We start from the raw sequence: 24,292 nt of genomic DNA, 5'->3' as shown, positions 1-24,292 counted from the left end.
GGGAGGAGAGAGGCTGATGCTGGGGGAGGCTGATGCTGGGGGAGGCTGGGAGGAGAGAGGCTGATGCTGGGGGAGGCTGATGCTGGGGGAGGCTGGGAGGAGAGAGGCTGATGCTGGGGGAGGCTGATGCTGGGGGTGGCTGGGATGAGAGAGGCTGATGCTGGGGGAGGCTGATGCTGGGGGAGGCTGGAAGGAGAGAGGCTGATGCTGGGGGAGGCTGATGCTGGGGGAGGCTGGGAGGGGGAGGCTGATGCTAGGGGAGGCTGGGAGGAGAGAGGCTGATGCTGGAGGAGGCTGGGAGGAGAGAGGCTGATGCTGGGGAAGGCTGGGAGGAGAGAGGCTGATGCTGGGGGAGGCTGTTTGGCAGAGGCTGATGCTGGGGGAGGCTGGGAGGATAGAGGCTGATGCTGGGGGAGGCTGGGAGGAGAGAGGCTGATGCTGGGGGAGGCTGATGCTGGGGGAGGCTGGAAGGAGAGAGGCTGATGCTGGGGAGGCTGATGCTGGGGGAGGCTGGAAGGAGAGAGGCTGATGCTGGGGGAGGCTGATGCTGAGGGAGGCTGGGAGGTGGAGGCTGATGCTGGGGAAGGCTGGGAAGAGGGAGGCTGGGAGGAGAGAGGCTGATCCTGGGGGAGGCTGGGAGGAGAGAGGCTGATGCTGGGGGAGGCTGGGAGGAGAGAGGCTGATGCTGGGGGAGGCTGATGCTGGGGGTGGCTGGGATGAGAGAGGCTGATGCTGGGGGAGGCTGATGCTGGGGGAGGCTGGAAGGAGAGAGGCTGGTGCTGGGGGAGGCTGGGAGGGGGAGGCTGATGCTGGGGGAGGCTGGGAGGAGAGAGGCTGATGCTGGGGGAGGCTGATGCTGGGGGAGGCTGGGAGGAGAGAGGCTGATGCTGGGGGAGGCTGGGAGGAGAGAGGCTGATGCTGGGGGAGGCTGATGCTGGGGGTGGCTGGGATGAGAGAGGCTGATGCTGGGGGAGGCTGATGCTGGGGGAGGCTGGAAGGAGAGAGGCTGATGCTGGGGGAGGCTGGGAGGGGGAGGCTGATGCTGGGGGAGGCTGGGAGGAGAGAGGCTGATGCTGGGGGAGGCTGATGCTGGGGGAGGCTGGGAGGAGAGAGGCTGATGCTGGGGGAGGCTGATGCTGGGGGAGGCTGGGAGGAGAGAGGCTGATGCTGGGGGAGGCTGATGCTGGGGGTGGCTGGGATGAGAGAGGCTGATGCTGGGGGAGGCTGGAAGGAGAGAGGCTGATGCTGGGGGAGGCTGGGAGGGGGAGGCTGATGCTAGGGGAGGCTGGGAGGAGAGAGGCTGATGCTGGAGGAGGCTGGGAGGAGAGAGGCTGATGCTGGGGAAGGCTGGGAGGAGAGAGGCTGATGCTGGGGGAGGCTGGGAGGCAGAGGCTGATGCTGGGGGAGGCTGGGAGGAGAGAGGCTGATGCTGGGGGAGGCTGGGAGGAGAGAGGCTGATGCTGGGGGAGGCTGATGCTGGGGGAGGCTGGAAGGAGAGAGGCTGATGCTGGGGGAGGCTGATGCTGGGGGAGGCTGGAAGGAGAGAGGCTGATGCTGGGGGAGGCTGATGCTGAGGGAGGCTGGGAGGTGGAGGCTGATGCTGGGGAAGGCTGGGAAGAGGGAGGCTGGGATGAGAGAGACTGATCCTGGGGAAGGCTGGGAGGAGAGAGGCTGATGCTGGGGGAGGCTGATGCTGGGGGAGGCTGATGCTGGGGGAGGCTGGGAGGAGAGAGGCTGATGCTGGGGGAGGCTGGGAGGCTGAGAGAAGAGAGGCTGATGCTGGGGGAGGCTGAGGCTGGGAGGAGAGAGGCTGATGCTGGGGACAGAGAGGCTGATGCTGGGAGGAGAGAGGCTGATGCTGGGAGGAGAGAGGCTGATGCTGGGGGCAGAGAGGCTGATGCTGGTGCAAAATGGGGGATGGAGCACGATGGGGAGTGCGCAGCATGGGGGATGGAGCACGTTTGGGAGTACGCAGCATGGCGGATGGAGCACGTTTGGGACTGCGCAGCATGGCGGATGGACCACGTTTGGAAGTGCGCAGCATGGCGGATGGACCACGTTTGGGAGTGCGCAGCATGGCAGATGGAGCATGTTTAGGAGTGCGCAGCATGGCGGATGGAGCACGTTTGGGAGTGCGCAGCATGGCGGATGGAGCACGTTTGGGACTGCGCAGCATGGCGGATGGACCACGTTTGGGAGTGTGCAGCATGGCGGATGGAGCATGTTTGGGACTGCGCAGCATGGCGGATGGACCACGTTTGGGAGTGTGCAGCATGGCGGATGGAGCATGTTTGGGAGTGCGCAGCATGGCGGATGGAGCACGTTTGGGTGTGCGCAGCATGGCGGATGGAGCACGTTTGGGTGTGCGCAGCATGGCGGATGGACCACGTTTGGGAGTGCGCAGCATGGCGGATGGAGCACGTTTGGGAGTGCGCAGCATGGCGGATGGAGCACGTTTGGGAGTGCGCAGCATGGCGGATGGAGCACGATGGGGGGTGCGCAGCATGGGGGATGGAGCACGATCGGAGATGCACACCTCCCCCCAACACACACACACACACCACACACACACTGAGAACCACAAACACCGCCCTACACAGACACCCACACACACAGACAACGCTGCACACACACAACACCCAACACACAAACACCGCGGCATACATAAATATACGCACATACCACGCAACACACACACATTGCACAAAACATACCTCCCCCCAAAACACAACACACACACAAACCGCGTAACACACACACAACGCTACAGACACACAGCGCTCCACAAACAACGCAACACACGCAACACACATACAACACCGCTCTCACCCCCCGCCACACCCAGACAACACCCAGAACATGTACAGCGCCCTACACAAACACTTGGTAACTACACACAACATCTATCTATCTATCTATCTATATATATATATATATATATAGAGGCTGGGGAAGGCTGGGAGAGGGAGGCTGATGCTGGAGGAGGCTGGAAGGAGAGAGGCTGATGCTGGCGGAGGCTGATGCTGGGGGAGGCTGGAAGGAGAGAGGCTGATGCTTGGGGAGGCTGGGAGAGGGAGGCTGATGCTGAGGGAGGCTGGGAGGAGGGAGGCTGGGAGAGGTAGGCTGAGAGAAGAGAGGCTGATGCACACACACACACACACGCGCGCGCACTGCACAACACACCACACACACACACACTGGGAACCACAAACAACTGCCCTACACAGACACCCACACACACAGACAACGCTGGACACACACAACACCCAAACACCGCGGCACACACAAATATACGCACATACAGCACAACACACACATTGCACAAAACATACCTCCCCCCAAAACACACCACACACACACAAACCGCGCAACACACACACAACGCTACAGACACACAGCGCTCCACAAACAACGCAACACACATACAACACCGCTCTCACCCCCCGTCACACCCAGACAACAAAAATCATACATGAACTACACAATACGTAAATTCTAGAATACCCGATGCGTAGAATCGGGCCACCTTCTAGTTGTATATAAGAGCTCACTGGTGGTGGCCGCAGCTTATAGGCCCCAAATCTGGTGACAGGTTCCCTTTAAGTCAATAGATGGCTGGAAAGGCTAAACAAAACGCAGGGAAAAATCCCCCAACGGTTGACATGCTACAGATTTTTTCTGCACCAAATCTACAAAGGGGAAAAAAAGCAGCGTGCGCACAAGACTTCAGAAATCTCAGACTTTGCTAGCTTCAGCACAGGCATGCAAGTGCTGATGCAGATTTATCAAAAAACACACCGTATGCACATAGCCTAAGAGTATGTTCACATGTGGCATTTCTAGATACTTTTTTGGGGGGTGATGCTGCGTTTTACAGGACAAGCTAAATGAATTAGATTTCCTGCAACCACTCGGTTTTGATGCAGAAAAAAAAGCTACAAAAATGTAACGTGAATAATACCCTAAGACAGGTGGGGGCCAAAGAAATGCAAGTATAATATATTTTACTATTATAACCCCTTCCAGGCCCCAAATACAAAAGCTATTTTGCTAAATTTGTGCCAATCAAAAGCCCAAAATTTCAAATTCACGAGGAACCCAATATTTTGGGGGAAAATGCACTACAAAATACTCATTACAGATCGATATTTAGAATTCATGTTGACACCTGAAGCAAAAATTAAATAAAAATATATGAAATAAATAAAAACAACCCATGTCTGGAAAATTGGACAGAACGTCTCTGGGCAGCGCCAGCTGTATCCAAAAAGGCAGACAGAAAAGAAGGGGGAAAAATGGACCTCTATCGCCATCGTGTGACCAGAACGCGAAATGCGTGCAAAAGCGATATCTAAAAATAGCCTTCCATCAATTATACGGTATATTTGTGGGGCTGGGTCACGAGGCTGTAATGGGATTGGCCCTTTATTGCGACTTGTTGACAATCCTCTAGGATAAACAAAGCCCTGTTGCCATGGCGACATCAGCCGAGCTCAGAAAGTAGGCCAAATATCTCCTCTCATTTATTCATACGGCACAGGCAGCGCTGGCGGCCTCTACACTTAGCCAAATATTGCACGCAGGTTGCATCAGAGCGCTGGTCCTGCTCATGGGAAGCAGCGAGGGCATCCGCCTGCCTTAACGACGGCCGTGCTTTACATACAGTGTATCACAAAACTGAGTACACATATTTGTGAATAATAGATTTTTTCATGGGACAACACTGAAGATCTGACACCTTGATACAATTAAAGTAGTTAGTGTGCAGCTTGTATAACAGTGTAAATTTGGAGTGCCACACAGCCATTAATGTCTAAACTGCTGGCAATAAAAGGGAGTACACCGCATAGGTGAAAATGGCCAAATTGTGCCCAAACAGGCAATATTTTGTGTGCCCACCATTATTTTCCAGCACGGCCTTAACTCTCTTGGGCATGGAGGTCACTAGAGCTTCACCTGAGCCACTGGATCCCCTTTCATCCTCCATGACGAGATCATTGAGCTGGAGGAGGTTAGAGACCTTCTACTCATCCACCTTCTGCTTGAGGAGGTGTCACAAATGCTCAATAGGGTTGAGGTCTGGAGACGTTTGGCCAGTCCAGCACCTATACCCTCAGTTTCTTTAGCAAGACAGTGGTCGTCTTGGAGGTGTGATGGGGTCGTTATGTTGGAATGCTGCCCATTTTCCTAAGGGAGGGGATCATACTCTGCTTCACAATGTCACAGTAGATGTTGGCATTCATGGTTCCCTCAATGAACTGTAGCACCCATGGCCAGCAGAACTCATGCAGCCCCTAACCATGACACTCAAACAACCATGCCTGACTGTAGGCAGGACACACTTGTCTTTGTCCTCCTCACATGTGTGTGGCCACACACACTTGACACCATCTAAACCAAAAAAGTTTATCTTGGTCTCATCAGGTCACAGGACATGGTTCCAGTAATCCATGTGCTTAGTTTGCTTGTTTTCAGCAAACTGTTTGCAGGCTTTCTTGTGCATCATCTTTGGAAGAGGCTTCCTTCTGGGACAAGAGCCATGCAGACCAATATGATGCAGTGTGCTGCATTTGGTCTGAGCCTTGACAGGCGGATCCCCCACCCCTTTATCCCCTGTAGCAATGCTGGTAGCTCTCCTACTTCTATTTTGAAAAGACAACATCTGGATAGGATGCTAAAAACATGCACTCAACTTCCTTGTTTGACCATGGCGAGGCCGGTTCTTAGTGGAACCTGTCTTTTTAAACCGCTGTATGGTCTTGGCCACCATCCTTATAATAATATAATAATAATAATAATAATTTATTCATTTATATAGCGCTATTAATTCCACAGCGCTTTACATACATTGGCAACACTGTCCCCATTGGGGCTCACAATCTAAGGTCCCTAACTGTATGTTTTGGAGTGTGGGAGGAAACCGGAGAACCCGGAGGAAACCCACGCAAACACGGGGAGAACATACAAACTCCTTGCAGATGGTGTCCTTGGTGGGATTTGAACCCAGGACCCCAGCGCTGCAAGACTGCAGTGCTAACCACTGAGCCACCGTGCTGCCCATCCTTCAGCCCAGTTTCAGAGTGTTGACAATCTTCTTATAGCCTAGGCCATCTTTATGTAAAGCAACAATTCTTTTACAGATCCTCAGAGAATTCTTTGCCATGGGGAGCCATGTTGATCTTCCAGTGACCAGTATGAGAGTGTGTGAGCGATAACACCGAATGTAACACACCTGATCCCCATTCACACCTGAGACCTTGTACCACTAAGGAGTCACATGACATCGGGAAGGGAAAATGGCTAATCGGGCACAATTTGGCCATTTTCCCTTAGAGGTGTACTCACTTTTGTTGCCAGCAAGAAAAGTGATTTAAAGAGAACTTGTCACATGAAAAAAAAGGAGTGAGCGGCGGCTGTCATTATGCCCCCCCGCACTGACTGACAGCCACTCAGCATTGGTACTGTCTGTCAGTCAGTGCAGGAGTTAAAGCCATTGCTCTCCATGCACAGAGCAGTGACTGGACCTGAACCTCCCTGATCACTTAAACCCAAAACATGCTGAGAGGATTAAAGTTTTTTCCTTCTGGCAGCCAGGCTCGAAGTGTTGGCACCAGTCAGGTTCAAAATGCTATGAACCTGCAGATTAACCCCATATCTGCAGGTTAATGGCGTTTTTTTCACGTGACAGGTGATTATCCCATTAAAAAAATAAATAAATAATTGGATTAGGCCCCATTCTCTTGGGATGAGCATCTTTGCCTCTTTTAATGCATCCCATTATTTTACTTGCCTTGGTAGCAGCTGCCTGGCACTGGTCACTAATCTGAGTTTGCCGTCCATCCATACACAGCTGAAGCCCAGAAGTACCAATGCCTGGTGTATGGAGGTGTACAGTTCTTGCTTGCTAAATTGTCTACTAAAGGCCACAGAAGGAGCTGCAAACAGCTGATAGGCAGGGACAACGGGTGTTGGAGCTTCACTGATTTATTCCAAGGATAAGTCCTCTGGATCCAAGTCTCGAACAACCGTTCCCTTTCTAAATGAAAAGTGAAGCAACTTTTTATGCATAAAAAAAATTTAAAAGAATTCTGCCATTTTAGAGCTACAATGACTGTAAATCCTTTAGTTAAGTAATCTGCAAAAATGTTGAGTAAAATACTGTAGGAAAAGCCAAAGAGCACTGGTGTATTTGCACTACAATAATTTGCCCTGACCTTGGCAGGGCAGACAGAAGTGCGTGTGCGCAGGAGTATGATAGGGAGACTGTGTGTATGACGTAGAAAGCTTATCAACATAAAGCAAGAAGGACGAAGCCGGATCCAGACCAGCGACGCCCATCAGACTGGACCGCCCGGTAGGTGAGTATAATAAAAGCTAATTTTTACGTTAAGCAAAGCGGCTTGGGGAGATATATACAGCATTCTAGAATGTTATATACAGTGTGTCCAGCCATATCCTGTTCACCGCCATTAACTTGAGAACGGCGGCAGCCATAGGCATAGAAGTGGTGTCTAGGTATAGTAAAGTAGCCATGCGCTATGCAATGAAACCACCTATAGCGCCATCTGGTGGAAAACAACGGAGTTAGCATTTTTATCTCAAAAACAGAACGAGATAGAGAAGAAAAGTGAATTACAAAATTGTAGGGCATCACCAATTCAATACGAATCGACACCTTGCATACAGAAATGCTATGATTAGAACGTGTAAAACTCACAAGGCTGCGGACGTGAAGCGATACCTCATGGAGACCTTCCTACAAGTCATTGGGTATGGTGGCTGTGTGGAGCGGCCTCCACGCTCACCTGACCTGACCCCATTGGACTTCTTTCTGTGAGGTCACATCAAACAGCAGGTGTATGCAACCCCTCCATCAACATTGCAGGACCTACGACGACGTATCACAGATGCTTGTGCAAACGTGTCACCTACCATATTGCACAACGTGCAGCAAGACACAGTATGCTGTGCAGAGTCCAGATGTGCATTGCAGCTGACGGTGGCCACTTTGAGCATCAAAGTTAAATGAGCGCCATATGCGTGACCAGCATTCAATGTTTTGGGGGAAGTCATGGGTTTCATATCATAGCATTTCTGTATGCAAGGTGTCGATTCGTATAGAATTGATGATGCCCTACAATTTTTTTAATTCACTTTTTTTCTCTCTCTCGTTCCATTTTCGAGATAAAAATGCTAACTCCGTTGTTTTCCACCAGGTGGTGCTATAGGTGGTTTCATTGCATAGCACATGGCTACTTTACTATACCTAGACACCACTTCTATGCCTATAGCTGCCGCCGTTCTCAAGTTAATGGCGGTGGACAGGATATTGGTGGACACTCCTGTATAATGGCATAGAGGTGGTGGACGTACTTTATATGGGAAAAACCTGGTGATAGGAAGCAATGCTATTAAAGGGAACCTATTACATCGAGAAGGACAGGTCAGCGGTCGCACACATGACGCCCCCCCTTTCCTGCCGGATGTTGATGGCAGAATATAGGAGTGGCGCCTATCGAGAGGGAGACTACAAGGTTTCATTTTTTGTTTTCAAGTACACCAACTTGGAATGATGAGGCTTCATTGTTAATGTGGTGGAAACCCTCTTTAATAGGAAAAAAAATTACATATTTCCAGACATCACTTAAGAGCAACCAAGTTTTCATTGCTGCTTTTATTATTTTCACTGCATGCACTCCGCATCGCCACCATGAAAACAAAAAGCTAATAGGACGTAACGTCTCTTAAATTAATATCTAGAATTAACCAAAAACAAATGAGGAAAATCCAATGAACCTAATATGTTTAACGATTCTCTCTCTAAATTGGGTAAGTGTAAGTCACTGTGTGTACAGGACTGGGTACATCAGCTGCAACGAGGGTTCCTTTGTCTCTTACGATGGCGGACTTCACCACTTCTCATACCAGATGCTTAGAAGGTTCTGAAGAGCTGGTTCTGCAGATATCCCAGGTGCAAGAAAGACGTCTGGGCCTCCTTCTCTAGTGCAGCTAACTCCTGCACAGTCGGTGCCAAGATGTCTACGTGTCCCTTATAGAGGCCGCCTACAATAATAGAAAGGGAAAAAAAATGTATTTTACATATAATTTACTTTGAAAATATGTGATGGTTAAAGGGAACATAATGTGGTGTCTTAGTCAAGAACAAACAGCCTCATAGGCATAAATGGGGATACGGAGACCCAAGTCCGGCCTGGAAATCATGATCTGTACATGGATGTGTGAATTGACTACTCAACGTACCACCACCTCCCCGCCTTTGTCCATAGGTCACTTTCCCATCAAATTCATCCAGGGGCACCTTCATATCCGGCTCCACCTGGGATATGGTGCAGGTCAAGTGCTCCTCAATTTCGGACAGCAGCTGGAAAAAGATCACACAGTAACATAATATAGGTCAGTGATATTGGGGTTAGGGAGAATTATTTATAATATCAGACATCAGTGTAATGAGGTTTAATAAATGCAGCAATTACATAGACATCCCACTTGTGATTGCCAGAAGCAGTGCGACATGTCAGATACGGAAGTAATGGGAGCCAGATGGAGCAATATTCTGTAGTAGAGAACATGGCAGAGACACAGTTCCCATTCACAAGTCTTAGGCATATTCACCGTACAGCTGAAGGAGATGCTTAAAGGGATTGTCCACTGCTAGGACAACCCCTTCTGATTCCACATGTTTTACCAAGGTAAAATAATAAAGCCTATACTCCCCTCCGCCTATACTCACCTCCCGTGCTGGTGCCTTTCCAACACGGTCTAGGCTCGGGATCCCAGGGCTCACGTGACGTTGTGATATCGCACGAACCCCGTGTACAATCAGTGCCAGCTTTTGTCTCCCCGCCTTCACACAGAGGAGCAATCAACAGGAAGTGAGTGGAACCCGCAGCGCTCACTTCCTGTGGATTAACTTGTTTGTCCGATGGTGGGGAGACGGAAGCCAGTGCTGATTGGATGCTGGGCTCTAGTGACATCATAACATCAATTGAGTCCCGAAAACGCGAGCCAGTACAGGAGGTGAGTATAGGCTTTATTATTTTATATGAGGGAAACATGTGGAATCAAAACGGGTGGTCCTGGTAGTGGACAACCCCTTTAAAAATTTTTTACAGGACTTAGGGTAGATCATCAATATCAAAATCAATGGGGGGCTGACATTCTTTCTGCCCCACCACTGATAAGCCATGTGCAGCTCCTGAGCAGTGTAGAGAGCAAGAACAGCACAACTCCATACACCACATAGTGGTTATTCTCAGGTATTGCAGATCCTATTGATGTGAATAGGGGCCGAGCCGCAGTACCAAAGAATTGCCACTACATGGCGTACACAGCATGTTATTCTGGATCTGTACGCTGTATACACCCGACCCCTGCTGGATCTGATCAATATGAGTGTCAGGCCCTTATGATCAGACACTGATGACCTTGCTAGGTCCTGGGCAAACCCCTTTTAATACAACTAGAATTTTTGATAAAAGCTTATCACCTGCATCTCGTTGTACCAGATCGTGCAGCCTCCTTCTTCCTTCAGCCTGGTGTTGTAACAACCTTTTCCACGACTGCTGCACACATGATACCAAACCTAGTACAAAACAGACAAAACACACATTCATTCAGTTCATGCCTCCAATTTTCATTTGTATCTTTTTGTTTTTTGCAGTATCAATTTTGGGCATCTAATGTGTGGATCTAGGTGACCTATATCATTATTTGTATTCTGGCTGGCTCATCTTTATAGAAAACATATACTATCTAAAATCGTAAAAAACCAAAAGAATAATATTTGCCATTTAAATGTGGATAAAAAAAAATATGCATTGGCGAGTTAAAGTGTTTTCTGCCATATTATGGCGCCACATGGTGTTTTCAGTATATGGCAATGCACAGGTCCCGCAGATGTGCTGAGCGATGGATGACGCACATGCACAGAGTCCGCAGTCTCGATTCAAATAATGGCGTCTGGAGTAGCACATGCGCAGATGGAGCTCTCATCCAAGCGCTCCATCTGCGCACACGCTGATTCCCGCTGCCATCATTTCAACTGGGACACTCAACACAGCCACCTGCGCGCATTTTTAGAGTCATAAAAATAAAGAAAACTCTCTGAATGAGAAGGTGTGTCCAAACGTTTGGTCTGTACTATATTATAATATTATATATATATATATATATATATATACACATATACACACACACACACACACACACACACACACACAGTGGTCAAAAGTAGGTGGACGGTATGTGTATTAGGGTTATGTGTATGTATGTTTGTATGTGTATAATATATATACATACACACATATACACGCAGTACAGACCAAAAGTTTGGACACACTTTATCTCTAGAACAACTATAAAGAGGAGACTTTGTGCACCAGGCCTTCATGGTAAAATAGAATACACTGCCCCCCGAAGAAGCAAACAAAACGTGTTGGGGCTTCTTTCTCCCCCACCGGACACCTACTGCAGCACTTGCACTTTATATGGGTAAGCGATGACTCCATCATAACCTTATGATTATGAATTTGTATTGGATATGTAAAGTTATGTCATCAGTTTGACATATTTGAACGGAGTTTTTTATATCCCCCTTGATGAATATTATGTAGGTGTTCATGGCTAGGGATTTTCTCTGCACCCACCACTGTTGGATTTTTTTATCTGTCCTTTGTACCATAATCTTGACAGTGCCCTTGTGTGATTTTTCAATAAAAAACTTTTTGGATTTATAACTTTACAAGGTGCATTATTTATTACTTCTCATTATGAGCGGCCGTTTAAAACTCATTTTTTTCCTTATTTGGTACTTCATGGTAAAATAGCTGCTAGGAAACCACTGCTAAGGACAGGCAACAAGCAGAGGAGACTTGTTTGGGCTAAAGAACACAAGGAATGGACATTAGACCAGTGGAAATCTGTGCTTTGGTCTGATGAGTCCAAATTTGAGATCTTTGGATCCAACCACAGTGTCTTTGTAGAAAAGGTGAACGGATGGACTCTACATGCCTGGTTCCCACCGTGAAGCATGGAGGAGGAGGTGCTTTGCTGGTGACACTGTTGGGGATTTATTCAAAATTGAAGGCATACAGAACCAGCATGGCTACCACAGCATCTTGCAGCGGCATGCTATTCCATCCGGTTTGCGTTTATTTGGACCATCATTTATTTTTCAACAGGACAATGACCCCAAACACACCTCCAGGCTGTTTAAGGGCTATTTGACTAAGAAGGAGAGTGATGGGGTGCTACGCCAGATGACCTGGCCTCCACAGTCACCAGACCTGAACCCAATCGAGATGGTTTGAGGTGAGCTGGACCGCAGAGTGAAGGCAAAAGGGCCAACAAGTGCTAAGCATTTCTGGGAACTCCTTCAAGACTGTTGGAAAACCATTTCCGGTGACTACCTCTAGAAGCTCATCAAGAGATTGCCAAGAGTGTGCAAAGTAGTAATCAAAGCAAAAGGTGGCTACTTTGAAGGACCTAGAATATCAGACATATTTTCACATTTTGTTTCACACTTTAAGTATTTCAATCCACATGTTTTAATTCATAGTTTTTATGCCTTCAATGTGAATCTGCAATTTTTAAAGTCATGAAAATAAAGAAAACTCTTTGCATGAGAAGGTGTGTCCAAACTTTTGGTCTGTACTAATTGTTATATATATATTTTTTTATTATTATTGCGCCATTTATTCCATGGCGCTTTACAAGTGAGAGAGGGTATACGTACAACAATCATTAACAGTACAAAACAGATTGGTATAGGAGGAGAGAGGACCCTGCCCGCGAGGGCTCACAGTCTACAGGGAATGGGTGATGGTACAATAGGTAAGGACAGAGCTGGTTGCGCATTGGTCTACTGGACTGAGGGCTATTGTAGGCTTTAGGCTTGTTGGAAGAGGTGGGTCTTGAGGTTTCTCGAAGCTTTCCACGGTAGGGGAGTGTCTGATGTGCTGAGGTAGAGCGTTCCAGAGTATTGGGGAGGCATGGGGGAAATCTTGTACGTGATTGTGGGAAGAGGAGATTGAGGGGAGTAGAGAAGGAGATCTTGTGAGGATCTGAGGTTGCGTGCAGGTAGGTACCGGAAGACAGGTTGTGGATGGCTTTGTATGTCATGGTTAATGTTTTGAACTGCAGTCATTGGGCGATGGGAAGCCAGTGAAGGGATTGGCAGAGTGGCGAGGCTGGAGAATAGCGAAGGGAGAGGTGGATTAAGCGGGCCGCAGAGTTTAGGATAGATTGGAGGGGTGCAAGAGTGTTGGAAGGGAGGCCAGAGAGCAGGAGGTTGCAGTAGTTGAAGCGGGAGATTATGAGGGCACGCACTAATGTTTTTGAGATTATATATATATATAATATATATATATATATAAATAATCACCCATTCCCTGTAGACTGTGAGCCCTCGCGGGCAGGGTCCTCTCTCCTCCTATACCAATCTGTTTTGTACTGTTAATGATTGTTGTACGTATACCCTCTTTCACTTGTAAAGCGCCATGGAATAAATGGTGCAATAATAATAATAAAATATATATTATATATATATATATATATATATATATATGTATGTTTGTTTTCTTATTTTTTTTTTTTTTTATTCAGAGGAAGGTGAGTAGCAAAGAAAACAAACTGCTTTCCTTCTCCATGAACCTGTCCTACCCTTCCTGGTTAACACTTCACCTAAGCATCCAAACAATAAAATGCTTTACAATTATTTTTTTATTTCTTGTCCTTACCTTTTCTTTATCTGTTGCAACCAGAGAAATTGCTAAGCCCATTCTGAAAAAGTAAACAAACTTTATGTACACAAAGTCATGATATCTACAGTATATAGGAATAGATCATGTAAAAAGTTACCTGCAGCAGCATTTAAAGGGAACCTTTCAGGTGCAATATGTACTCAGAACCCTGAGCAGATATGGCTGCATATTGCTAATCCTTGCCTAGCAGGCTCAGCCTACATAAATCCGGGATCATGCGCACTGAGCCGAAATCCAGGACTCGGATGCGATGGCAGCGCAGAGGTGAATGCGAATATCCTCTGACGCAGACCTTTCATTAGCATGTCAGCACGCTTATAGGGGCATACTAACATGCTAAGGGGGCGGTGAGGTCTGGAGCTTTGGGGGCTTTGCCTTGCAGCATGGGTGCTGTGAGGCACCAGGTCACCTTCCCTGCTGGCGCTTTGTTGCTGCAGCAGTGGTTAGTGCACAGTGCCGCACTAAAAGGTTTAGGATAGGGACCCACTCAAGAGGTTTGCTGTGACGTGGCAGTGGACTTAATAAAATCTGATCAGAATGGTAACAATAGAACCTCATGTTCTATTTAATTTTTTGCCTAGCGGCTTTAGATCATTGTATTTTTTAAGATGTGCGATCCATGTCTTTATAGCGTGTTAACATGCTCAGGGGGCCGACTAGCCAAGGGAACTAACGCCCTTGCAACTAGTCGCTGGCCTTATTAGCATCTCATCTGGGATCTTTAGAAATAATTTTTCTTAAGATCTCCTTATCTATGCTAGTGTATACAGGGACAGTTAGGCAGGGATTAGCAATATACACCCAGGACTGCTCGTGGCTCTGGGTGCATATTGCACCTGACAGGTTCACTTTAATCCCCTAAAAATGAAGTGCAGAATTTTACCCTTTCAGAGTATCTATCATTTTAACTTTTATTTCATAAATCAATAGTTAACACAAAAATAAGCAACTTTGTAATGTATCATATTAGAGAAATCTGCTTCTTTCTCCTCCTCGACTGATGCTTCACTCTCAATTCATGGGTAAAATCTGTAAATCTGTATTCAGTGAAGACAGATTTTCCCTTTACTGAGATAGGAGATGACAGTTGGAGTTTTTAAAATTCTATGGAGGGGGAGGAGCTAGAGGAAGACCGATATTCTGCGGCAAGTTCTCCTCAAACAACAGTTACAGTTCTCCATAGAATGTTATGAGCACTAACTGTCATCTCCTATCTCAGTAATGGGAAGATCTAGATTCGCTAAAGACAGATTTTTACCCCTCAAATGAGAATTTTGAGAATGAAAGATCAGTCTAGGAGGAGAAAGAAGCAGATTTCTGTAATAAGATATATCACATATTTTCACATGTACTGTTAATTTATGGAACAATAAATACACCAGCGGTTAATCTTTAACCCCTTCACAACCTTGGACTTGTACGTTCAAGGCAGCGTCTGTCCCTTTAATGCAGGCTCATGCGGTAAGTCGGCATCATTTCCTGCAGATCTGACCAGCTGACATGTGCAGCTAACAGGCGCAGGTGGATCTCCGCTCCAACCGCACCTGTTAACTAGTTAAACGCCGCTGTCAATCTCTGACAGTGGAATTTAACACGCTGCAGGGTGCCAATGGCTTGGCTTAGCTGATAGCGCCTGTCATGACATAGTTCCTGTGAATGTCGGCAGAGCGCCAGCATTCACAGTAGATCAGCAGTTCCACTGATCAGAGGGATGCTGAACCACCGCACTGAACAGCAGAAGCGATTGGATAGTGCAGGTCTCACTAGTAAAATCAATAAAAAATATTAAAAAATATTAAAATAAAAACAAAAGTTCAATCCCCCCCCATTTTGCCTTATTGAAAATAAAACAATTAAAAAAAAAAAAAACACATATTTGGTATTGCCACATTCAGAAATGCCCGATCTATCAAAATATATAATCAATTCATCTGATTGGTAAATGGCGTAGCGGCAAAAAAATTCCAAACCGCCAAAATTACGTTTTTTTGGTCGCCGCAAGTTTTACGCAAAATCAAAACGTAGCATCTGCACAAAAATGGCACAATTAAAAATGTCAGCTTGAGACGCAAAAAATAAGCCGTCACTGAGCCATAGATCCAGAAAAAAGAGAATTTTGTTACTTACCGTAAATTCTTTTTCTTATAGTTCCGACATGGGAGACCCAGACCATGGTGTATAGCTTCTGCCTCCGGAGGACACACAAAGTACTACACTCAAACATGTAGCTCCTCCCTCCTAGCATATACACCCCCTGGTAGCCAGTCCTAGCCAGTTTAGTGCAAAAGCTGAAGGAGGACATCCACCCAAAAGTAGAGATAGAGTAAAACTCGGAAAGACCGGAACTCTGTCTACTAACAACAGCCGGTGAAACACACGGAACAAAAAACTGCCACAGGCAACAGGGAGGGTGCTGGGTCTCCCATGTCGGAACTATAAGAAAAAGAATTTACGGTAAGTAACAAAATTCTCTTTTTCTTCATCGTTCCTTATGGGAGACCCAGACCAAGGGACGTTCTAAAGCAGTCCATGGGTGGGAATAAACAGAAAAACTGAGAAGTAGGCGAAACCTAACTTCACAAATGGGCGACAGCCGCCTGAAGGATGCGTCTGCCCAAGCTCGCATCTGCCGAAGCAAGAGCATGCACGTGGTAGTGCTACGAAAAGGTATACAGACTAGTCCAAGTGGCAGTCTGACAGACCTGCTGAGCCGTAGCCTGTGCCTGAAAAATTAAGAGGCACCGACAGCTCTGGTCAAGTGTGCCTTGATCCCCGGCGGGAGAGGCACTTGAGTACACTGGTAGGTATTGGGAAAAAGACCGACCTAAACCAACGAGCCAGGGTCGGCTTAAATGCCGAAAGGCCCTTACGCTGACCAGCGGTCAGCACAAAAGAAAGGTGCACCGCCTAAGAACAGCGGTGCGAGACACATAGATCCGGAGCGCCCGCACCAGATCCAGAGTATGCAACGCCCTTTCAAAGCGATGAACAGGAGCCGGACAAAAGGAAGGCAGGGAAAATTCCCCGGTTAAGGTGGCAGCAACCACCTTAGGGAGAAAGTCCGGAGTCGGACGAAGAACCACCTTGTCTTGATGAAGGGAGGACTCCGAAGAGAGTGCAGCCAAAACAGAGACTCCCTTGAGGGAAGTCATGGCCACTAGAAAGACCACTTTCTGTGAAAGACTAAACAAAGAAACCTCCCTAAGAGGCTCAAAGGGGGGTTTCCGGAAGCTGTGGGGACCGAATTAAGGTCCCAGGGCTCCAAGAGCCGCCGGTAAGGCGGAATGATGTGAGATGCGCCCTGCATGAAGGAGCGCACCTGGGCCAGCCGGGCGATACGCCGCTGGCACAACACTGACAGAGCCGAGACCTGTCCCTTAAGGGAATTGAGGGATAGTCCTAGCTGCAGGCCGGACTGTAGAAGGGACAGGAGGGTCGGCAAGGCCAAAAGGCCAAAGGATACTTCCGAGCTCGAGTCATAGTGGAGATGACTTCAGGAGGGATACCAGAAGTCGTCAAGATCCATGACTCAAACGCCACGCCGTCAAACTGAGAGCCGTAGGTTCTGGCGGAAGGACGGACCTCGTGAGAGAAGGTCTGGACAGTCCGGGAGATGCTATGGCACCTCTACGGACAGACGGAGCAGGTCAGGGTACCAAGCTTGCCTGGGTCAGTCTGGAGTAATGAGAATGACCCGACGGCCCTCCTTTCTGATCTTGCGCAGGACTCTGGGCAAGAACTAGAGGGTGAAACACGTAAGACAGACGAAGCTGGGACCAAACTCGAACCAGTGCGTCTGCCGCAAAAACCTGAGGATCGTGGAGCCACGGTTTGACGGCAGAACAATCTGCCTCCCAGTTTTCCACGTCTGGGATGTGGGCTGCGGATATGGTGGACTAGGAGTCCTCCGTCCACTGAAGAATGCGATGAACCTCCAACATTGCCAGGCGGCTGAGTGCCCCGCCCTGGAGGTTGATGTAGGCAACGCTGTAGCGTTGTCTGACTGGACTCGAATGTGTCTGGCCGCCAACCGATGGTGAAAAGCTTAGAGAGCTAGAAACACAGCTCTGATTTCCAGCACATTGATCCAGAGGGCTGATTCGGACAGAGTCCAAGTGCCCTGCGCTCCATGGTGGAGATATACTGCTCCCCAGCCGGATAGACTAGCATCTTGGTGAGGATCACCCGGGACGGAGCCAAAAAAGGAGCGTCCCTGAGACAGAGGGGACGATGCCACCATTGAAATGAGCCCCTGGTCTGTGGCAAAGCCACCGACCCGAGGAAGGAGGAAGTCCGTTTGTTCCGACAGCGGAAAATATCCAGCCTTAGAGGACGCAGATGGAACTGGGCAAGGGAATTGCTTGCATTGACACCACCATCTGATCCAGCACCTGTATTAGGTGCCTGATGGAACGACGTCGACCGCCAGTGGAGGAACTGCTGTTTGACTAAGGGCAGATTCACAAGTGCCGACAGAGTCTCGAATTGCGTCCCTGGGTCTGTGAACTTCTGGGTCGAAGTCAGAGTGGACTTGGACAGAATGACAAACCCGAATTGGTTAGAGTGGCGAGAGTGAGCGAGGCACTCCGCTAACAGTCTGCACTGGATGAAACCCAGAGCAGAAGGCTGTCCTGGACAAAAAAATCACTGCCAACCCCTAGAGGTGCAGGACCGCAATCACAGCTGCCCCGACCTTGAGAATACTCGAGGGGCTGTGGCTAACCCAAAGGGAAGAGCCACGAATTGGACCACTCTGATTGCAAAACGTAGCCAACGCTGGTGTGAAACTGCGATTGGCATATGCAGATAGGCATCTCTGATGTCGATGGATGCTAGGGAATCTCCTTGGGTCAATGATTGATCGCAGAGACTCTATGCGAAACTGCCGCACCTGAACATGCTTGAGAAGCTTGAGATCCAGGTCGGAAGGCACCGCCCTCCTCGGGTACTAGGAATAGATTTAAGCAGAAATCTCAGAGCCGTTCCCAGACGGGAACCGGTACAATTACCCCAGTGGCCTGCAAGAATGCCACAGCCTGTGAGAAGGCGGCGGCTTTGGAGCAGAGGGGAGTTGACAGAAAAAATCTGTTTGGCGGGCTGGATAGAATTCTATCCTGTAGCCGTGGGAGATGGTGTCTCGCACCCACTGATCAGAGACGTGTTAAAATCATACGTCGCCAAGTGGGAGAGCCTGCCACCGACCAAGGACGTTGCTGGCGTGTTCAGATAGTCAGGAGGAGGCTGACTTAGTGGCAGCATGTCCTGCGGTCTTCTCGCGCGGCATTTGGGTTTACGATCCTTGGCTGAGCCAGTGGGCAAGGCCGAGGGGCTTAGAGAACGATCAGATGGAGGAACAAAAAGAACGAAACCTCGACTGATTCCTGCCCTGGACAGGTTTCCTGGTTTAGGTTTGTGGCATGGAAGAAACTCTTCCCGCCAAGAGCTTCCTTAATAATTTCATCCAGTTGTTCCCGAACAGTCTGGTCCCAGCAAAAGGGAGCCCAGCAAGGAACTTCTTTAGAAGCATCCGCCGTCCACTTCCGAAGCCACAGGAGCCTGCGGATAGCGAGAAAATTAGCCGAGGCCACCGCAGTGCGGTGAGAGTCTCCAGCATGGCAGACATGGTATAGGATGAAAAGACTGAAGTCTGGAAGTTAAGGCAACCATTTCGGGCAAAGAGTCCCTATGAGGGAATGCATCTCCTCTAGAGAAGCAGAGATGGCTTTGAAAGCCGCACTGCTGCAAATGGGGAGAACGAGACCCCTGCCGCCTCCATACAGATTTGGCCAGAAGGACAAACTGGCGGACAGCAAAACCGTAAGAGAAGAGCCATCAGCCACTGATACAACATCCGGGCTGAGAGTCTAAACACCGGAGGGACCACCTATGGTGAATGAGCCCACTCCTTGACCACCGCTGGTGGAAGGGGAAAACTGTCATCAGAACCACGCTTTGGGAAGCGTTTGCCAGAGCAGACCCTGGGCTTGGTCACAGTGGCCTGAAAACTGGAGTGGTTAAGGAACACACTCCTTATTCTCTTAGGCAAGGTAAACTGGTGGCCTGTTGCCAGAGAAGTTTGCTCCTCTGATACTGGCGGATTGAGGTCCAGTACAGAATTAATGTACAGAATTAATGTACAGTGGGATCCTTAGAGAGGTGCCGTCAGCCACTGAAACAACTATCCGGGCTGAAATACTAGACACCGGAGGGACCACCCTTGGTGAATGAGCCCACTCCTTGACCACCTCTGGTGGAAGGAGGAAACAGTCATCAGAACCACGCATTGGGAGCGTCTGTCAGGACAGGCTCTGGGCTTGGTCACAGTGGGCTGAAAACTGGAGTGGTTAAGGAACACACTCCTTGTTCTCTTAAGGTATACTGATGCCTTTCTGCCAGAGAGGGATACTCCCCTGATTCAGGCGGATTGAGGTCCAGTACAAATATAATGGACGCAATCAAATCATTAGCATCTGTGTCACCTTCGGACAGATCAATGGTACATTAAGTAGCGTCCGAGCCCCCAGTAAAGACATCCTCCTCGTCCAGTGAGTCAGCTCGTGAATCAGAGCTGCGGGACGGGGAAGGACAGGGGACCCTGCGTCTCCATTTTAGGAGGACGGGGTCTGAAAACCAGATGAAGAGACCTCTAAGAGCTTGCTGAGCGAGCCGTAGCAGCAGAAGCGCCCTGAGAAGGGGGCTAATGCATGCTCAGCACCCCCGGAGCAGCTGGAGGACCACTGACGAGCCTCCAGGCTGAGGGACCACTGTGTTTATGTGCTCAGTACAGGCAGTACGAGTCTACATGCAGCATATTAAGAACAGCCTTGCAGCCTTGCTCTGATGTGAGACATGCTGCAGAGGTGGGGGCTCTGTGAGGGAATGCATCTCCAGAATGACCCCCAGCAGAGTATATAAACAGAGAATATAAGCAGCTGCACAACTGGAGGTTGTGGCTGCAAGACCGTTTAACATACATTTCTGTGCCCTCCAGTCCCCCCCCTGGCCCCCACTTGTCACAATGAGGTATCTCTGTGCCTATGCAGACACTGAGAACTCTGAGAAAATGGCGACCGGAGCGCAGGCGAGGGGGCGGGGCCTACTGAGAGCGGGCAAATGAGGTATACAGGGGAGGGAATCCTTCCTCAGTGAGGAGTGTCCGCTCCCTGAACAGCCGCTGGGCGGAGCCACACTGTCCCTCTGCATGACTGACATGCAGAGGGAGTGAAACCGAAACTAGGCCTCAGGCGAAGCCGGGGCCTAGATTTAAACATGCGGCCAGCGTGCAGGCACTATCGGCGCGGTTCTCCAGTGAAAACTGGAGAACCGGCTGGAAATGTTACCCCAGACATATAACACACTCCCCCCAATAAATAAAGTACAAGGGACCCTGGAAAGACCACTTTCAGTGGTAAAAACGTCTCATACTTAGCTTTTGAGACGCAGGTGCCAGGTCCCTGGGGGGGGTTAAATGCTCCGTCCGACAGGATCCTGAACAGGGCTGCGGATGGAGACCGGTCTCCTGCAAAGCAGTGAGAACCGAGTTGGCTCCCACTTCAGCCAGAGCCCGAGGGATGGTGAAGGAGCGCGGCATGTGAAGGCTCCAGCCTTGTAAAGTCAACCTTAACAGCACCGCCAACACAGTGGGGTGAGAAGGGACATGCCGGGAGTCCAGATTGGACCCGCTTTTCTTCCAAATCTTTGAAATCCAAAAAATCAAAAATCAAAAATCAGAGGATGCATGTGTGTGTGTGACCTCCTGAACACAAAGCATTGAACTGGCTAGGACTGGCTACCAGGGGGTGTATATGCTAGGAGGGAGGAGCTACACGTTTGAGTGTAGTACTTTGTGTGTCCTCCGGAGGCAGAAGCTATACACCATGGTCTGGGTCTCCCATAAGGAACGGTGAAGAAAATGAGAACGCTACGGGTTTCGGAAAATGGCGCAAAACGTACGCCACTTTTATTGGACAAGCTTGTGAATTTATTTTAACCCCTTAGATACAAGTAAACCTATACATGTTTGGTGTCTACAAACTCGCACCAACCTGAGGCATCACACCCACACATCAGTTTTACCATATAGTGAACATGGTGAATAAAATATCCCAAAAGCTATTGTGCGATCACACTTTTTTTTGCAGTTTTTCCATACTTGGAATTTTTTTTTCTGTTTTCCAGTACACTATATGGTAAAAATTATGGTTTCATTTAAAAGTACAACTTGTCCCGCAAAAAAGAAGCCCTCCTATGGCAAGATTGACGGAAAAAAGAGAATTTTGTTTACTTACTGTAAATTCTTTTTCTTATAGTTCCGTATTGGGAGACCCAGACATTGGGTGTATAGCTTCTGCCTCCGGAGGACACACAAAGTACTACACTAAAAAGTGTAGCTCCTCCCTCTGAGCATATACACCCCCTGGATAACCAGATCTAGCCAGTTTAGTGCAAAAGCTGAAGGAGAATAGCCACCCACAAGTAAAGACAGAGCAAGAACCGGAACAACCGGAGACTCTGTCCACGACAACAGCCGGTGATAACACGCGGAACAAGAAACTGCCAACAGGCAACAGGGAGGGTGCTGGGTCTCCCAATACGGAACTATAAGAAAAAGAATTTACGGTAAGTAAACAAAATTCTCTTTTTCTTTATCGTTCCTATGGGAGACCCAGACATTGGAACGTCTCAAAGCAGTCCATGGGTGGGAATTAACAGAAAAACTGAGAAGTAGGCAGAGCCTAACTTCACAAATGGGCGACAGCCGCCTGAAGGATGCGTCTGCCCAAGCTCGCATGTGCCGAAGCATGAGCATGCACTTGGTAGTGCTTTGAAAAGGTATGCAGGCTAGTCCAAGTGGCAGCCTGACAGACTTGCTGAGACGTAGCCTGGTGCCTGAAAGCCCAAGAGGCACCGACAGCTCTGGTCGAGTGTGCCTTGATCCCCGGCGGGGGAGGCACCTGAGTACACTGGTAGGCATCGGAAATGGCCGACCTAATCCAACGAGCTAGGGTCGGCTTAGAAGCCGAGAGGCCCTTACGCCGACCTGTGGTTAGCACAAAAAGAGAGGTGCACCGCCTAAGAACAGCGGTGCGAGACACATAGATCCGGAGCGCCCGCACCAGATCCAGAGTATGCAACGCTTTTTCAAAGCGATGAACAGGAGCCGGACAAAAGGAAAGCAGGGAAATGTCCTGGTTAAGGTGGAAAGGAGAAACCACCTTAGGGAGAAAGTCCGGAGCCGGACGGAGAACCACCTTGTCTTGATGAAAAACCAAAGAAGGTGACTCCGAAGAGAGCGCAGCCAAATCAGAGACTCTCCTGAGGGAAGTTATGGCCACTAGATAGACCACTTTCTGTGAAAGACGAAACAAAGAAACCTCCCTAAGAGGCTCAAAGGGGGGTTTCTGCAAGGCCGTGAGGACCAAATTGAGGTCCCAGGGATCCAAGGGCCGCCGGTAAGGCGGAATGATGTGAGACGCGCCCTGCATGAAGGTGCGGACCTGAGCCAGCCGGGCGATACGCCGCTGGAACAGCACTGACAGAGCCGAGACTTGTCCCTTGAGGGAATTGAGGGATAGTCCTAGCTGCAGACCGGACTGTAGAAAGGACAGAAGGGTCGGCAAGGAAAAAGGCCAAGGAGCATGGCCGGAAGAGCGACACCAGGACAGGAAAATTCTCCAGGTCCTGTGATAGACTTTGGCCGAGGAAGACTTCCGAGCCCGAGTCATAGTGGAGATGACTTCAGGAGGAATACCAGAAGCCGTCAAGATCCAAGACTCAAGAGCCACACCGTCAATCTGAGAGCCGCAGAATTCTGGCGGAAAAACGGACCTTGTGAGAGAAGGTCTGGACGGTCCGGAAGATGCCACGGCACCTCTACGGACAGATGGAGCAGGTCTGGGTACCAAGCTCGCCTGGGCCAGTCCGGAGCAATGAGGATGACCTGACGGCCCTCCATTCTGATCTTGCGCAGAACTCTGGGCAAGAGAGCTAGAGGGGGAAACACGTAGGACAGACGAAACTGGGACCAATCTTGAACCAGAGCGTCTGCTGCAAAGGCCTGAGGATCGTGGGAGCGAGCCACGTAAACCGGAACCTTGTTGTTGTGCCGGGATGCCATTAGATCCACTTCCGGAGTGCCCCACTTGCGGCAGATTGACTGAAACACTGCCAGATGCAGGGACCACTCGCCACTGTCCACGGTTTGACGGCTGAAATAATCTGCTTCCCAGTTTTCCACGCCTGGGATGTGGACTGCGGATATGGTGGACTTGGAGTCCTCCGTCCATTGAAGGATGCGTTGAACCTCCAACATTGCCAGGCGGCTGCGTGTCCCGCCTTGGTGATTGATGTAGGCAACCGCTGTCGCGTTGTCTGACTGGACTCGGATGTGCTTGCCCGCCAACAGGTGGTGAAAGGCTAGGAGAGCTAGAAGCACAGCTCTGGTTTCCAGCACATTGATCGAGAGGGCTGACTCGGACGGAGTCCAAGTGCCCTGCGCTCGGTGGTGGAGA

At 49.2% G+C, this 24,292-nt stretch overlaps 1 protein-coding gene across 1 annotated transcript in view; it reads right to left on the bottom strand.

The window, feature by feature from the left end:
* Nucleotides 1-8,583: 8,583 nt before the first annotated feature.
* The window catches only part of DDX1 (DEAD-box helicase 1), a 135,807-nt gene continuing 120,098 nt past the window's right edge, over nucleotides 8,584-24,292 (bottom strand). Inside the window, exons 23-26 of the mRNA XM_075341125.1 lie at nucleotides 13,758-13,800; nucleotides 10,508-10,603; nucleotides 9,262-9,382; nucleotides 8,584-9,063 (exon numbers count right to left, since the gene is read on the bottom strand). Of these exons, the coding sequence (XP_075197240.1) occupies nucleotides 8,933-9,063; nucleotides 9,262-9,382; nucleotides 10,508-10,603; nucleotides 13,758-13,800 (391 nt within the window). The 3' untranslated portion in view covers nucleotides 8,584-8,932. The remainder of the gene's footprint in view (nucleotides 9,064-9,261; nucleotides 9,383-10,507; nucleotides 10,604-13,757; nucleotides 13,801-24,292) is intronic.

This window comes from Anomaloglossus baeobatrachus, chromosome 3, assembly GCF_048569485.1.
Source record: "Anomaloglossus baeobatrachus isolate aAnoBae1 chromosome 3, aAnoBae1.hap1, whole genome shotgun sequence".
Lineage (NCBI taxonomy): Eukaryota > Metazoa > Chordata > Amphibia > Anura > Aromobatidae > Anomaloglossus > Anomaloglossus baeobatrachus.
Note: the sequence above shows the minus strand (reverse complement) of the source record. Positions and strands in the feature narration are given on the sequence as shown.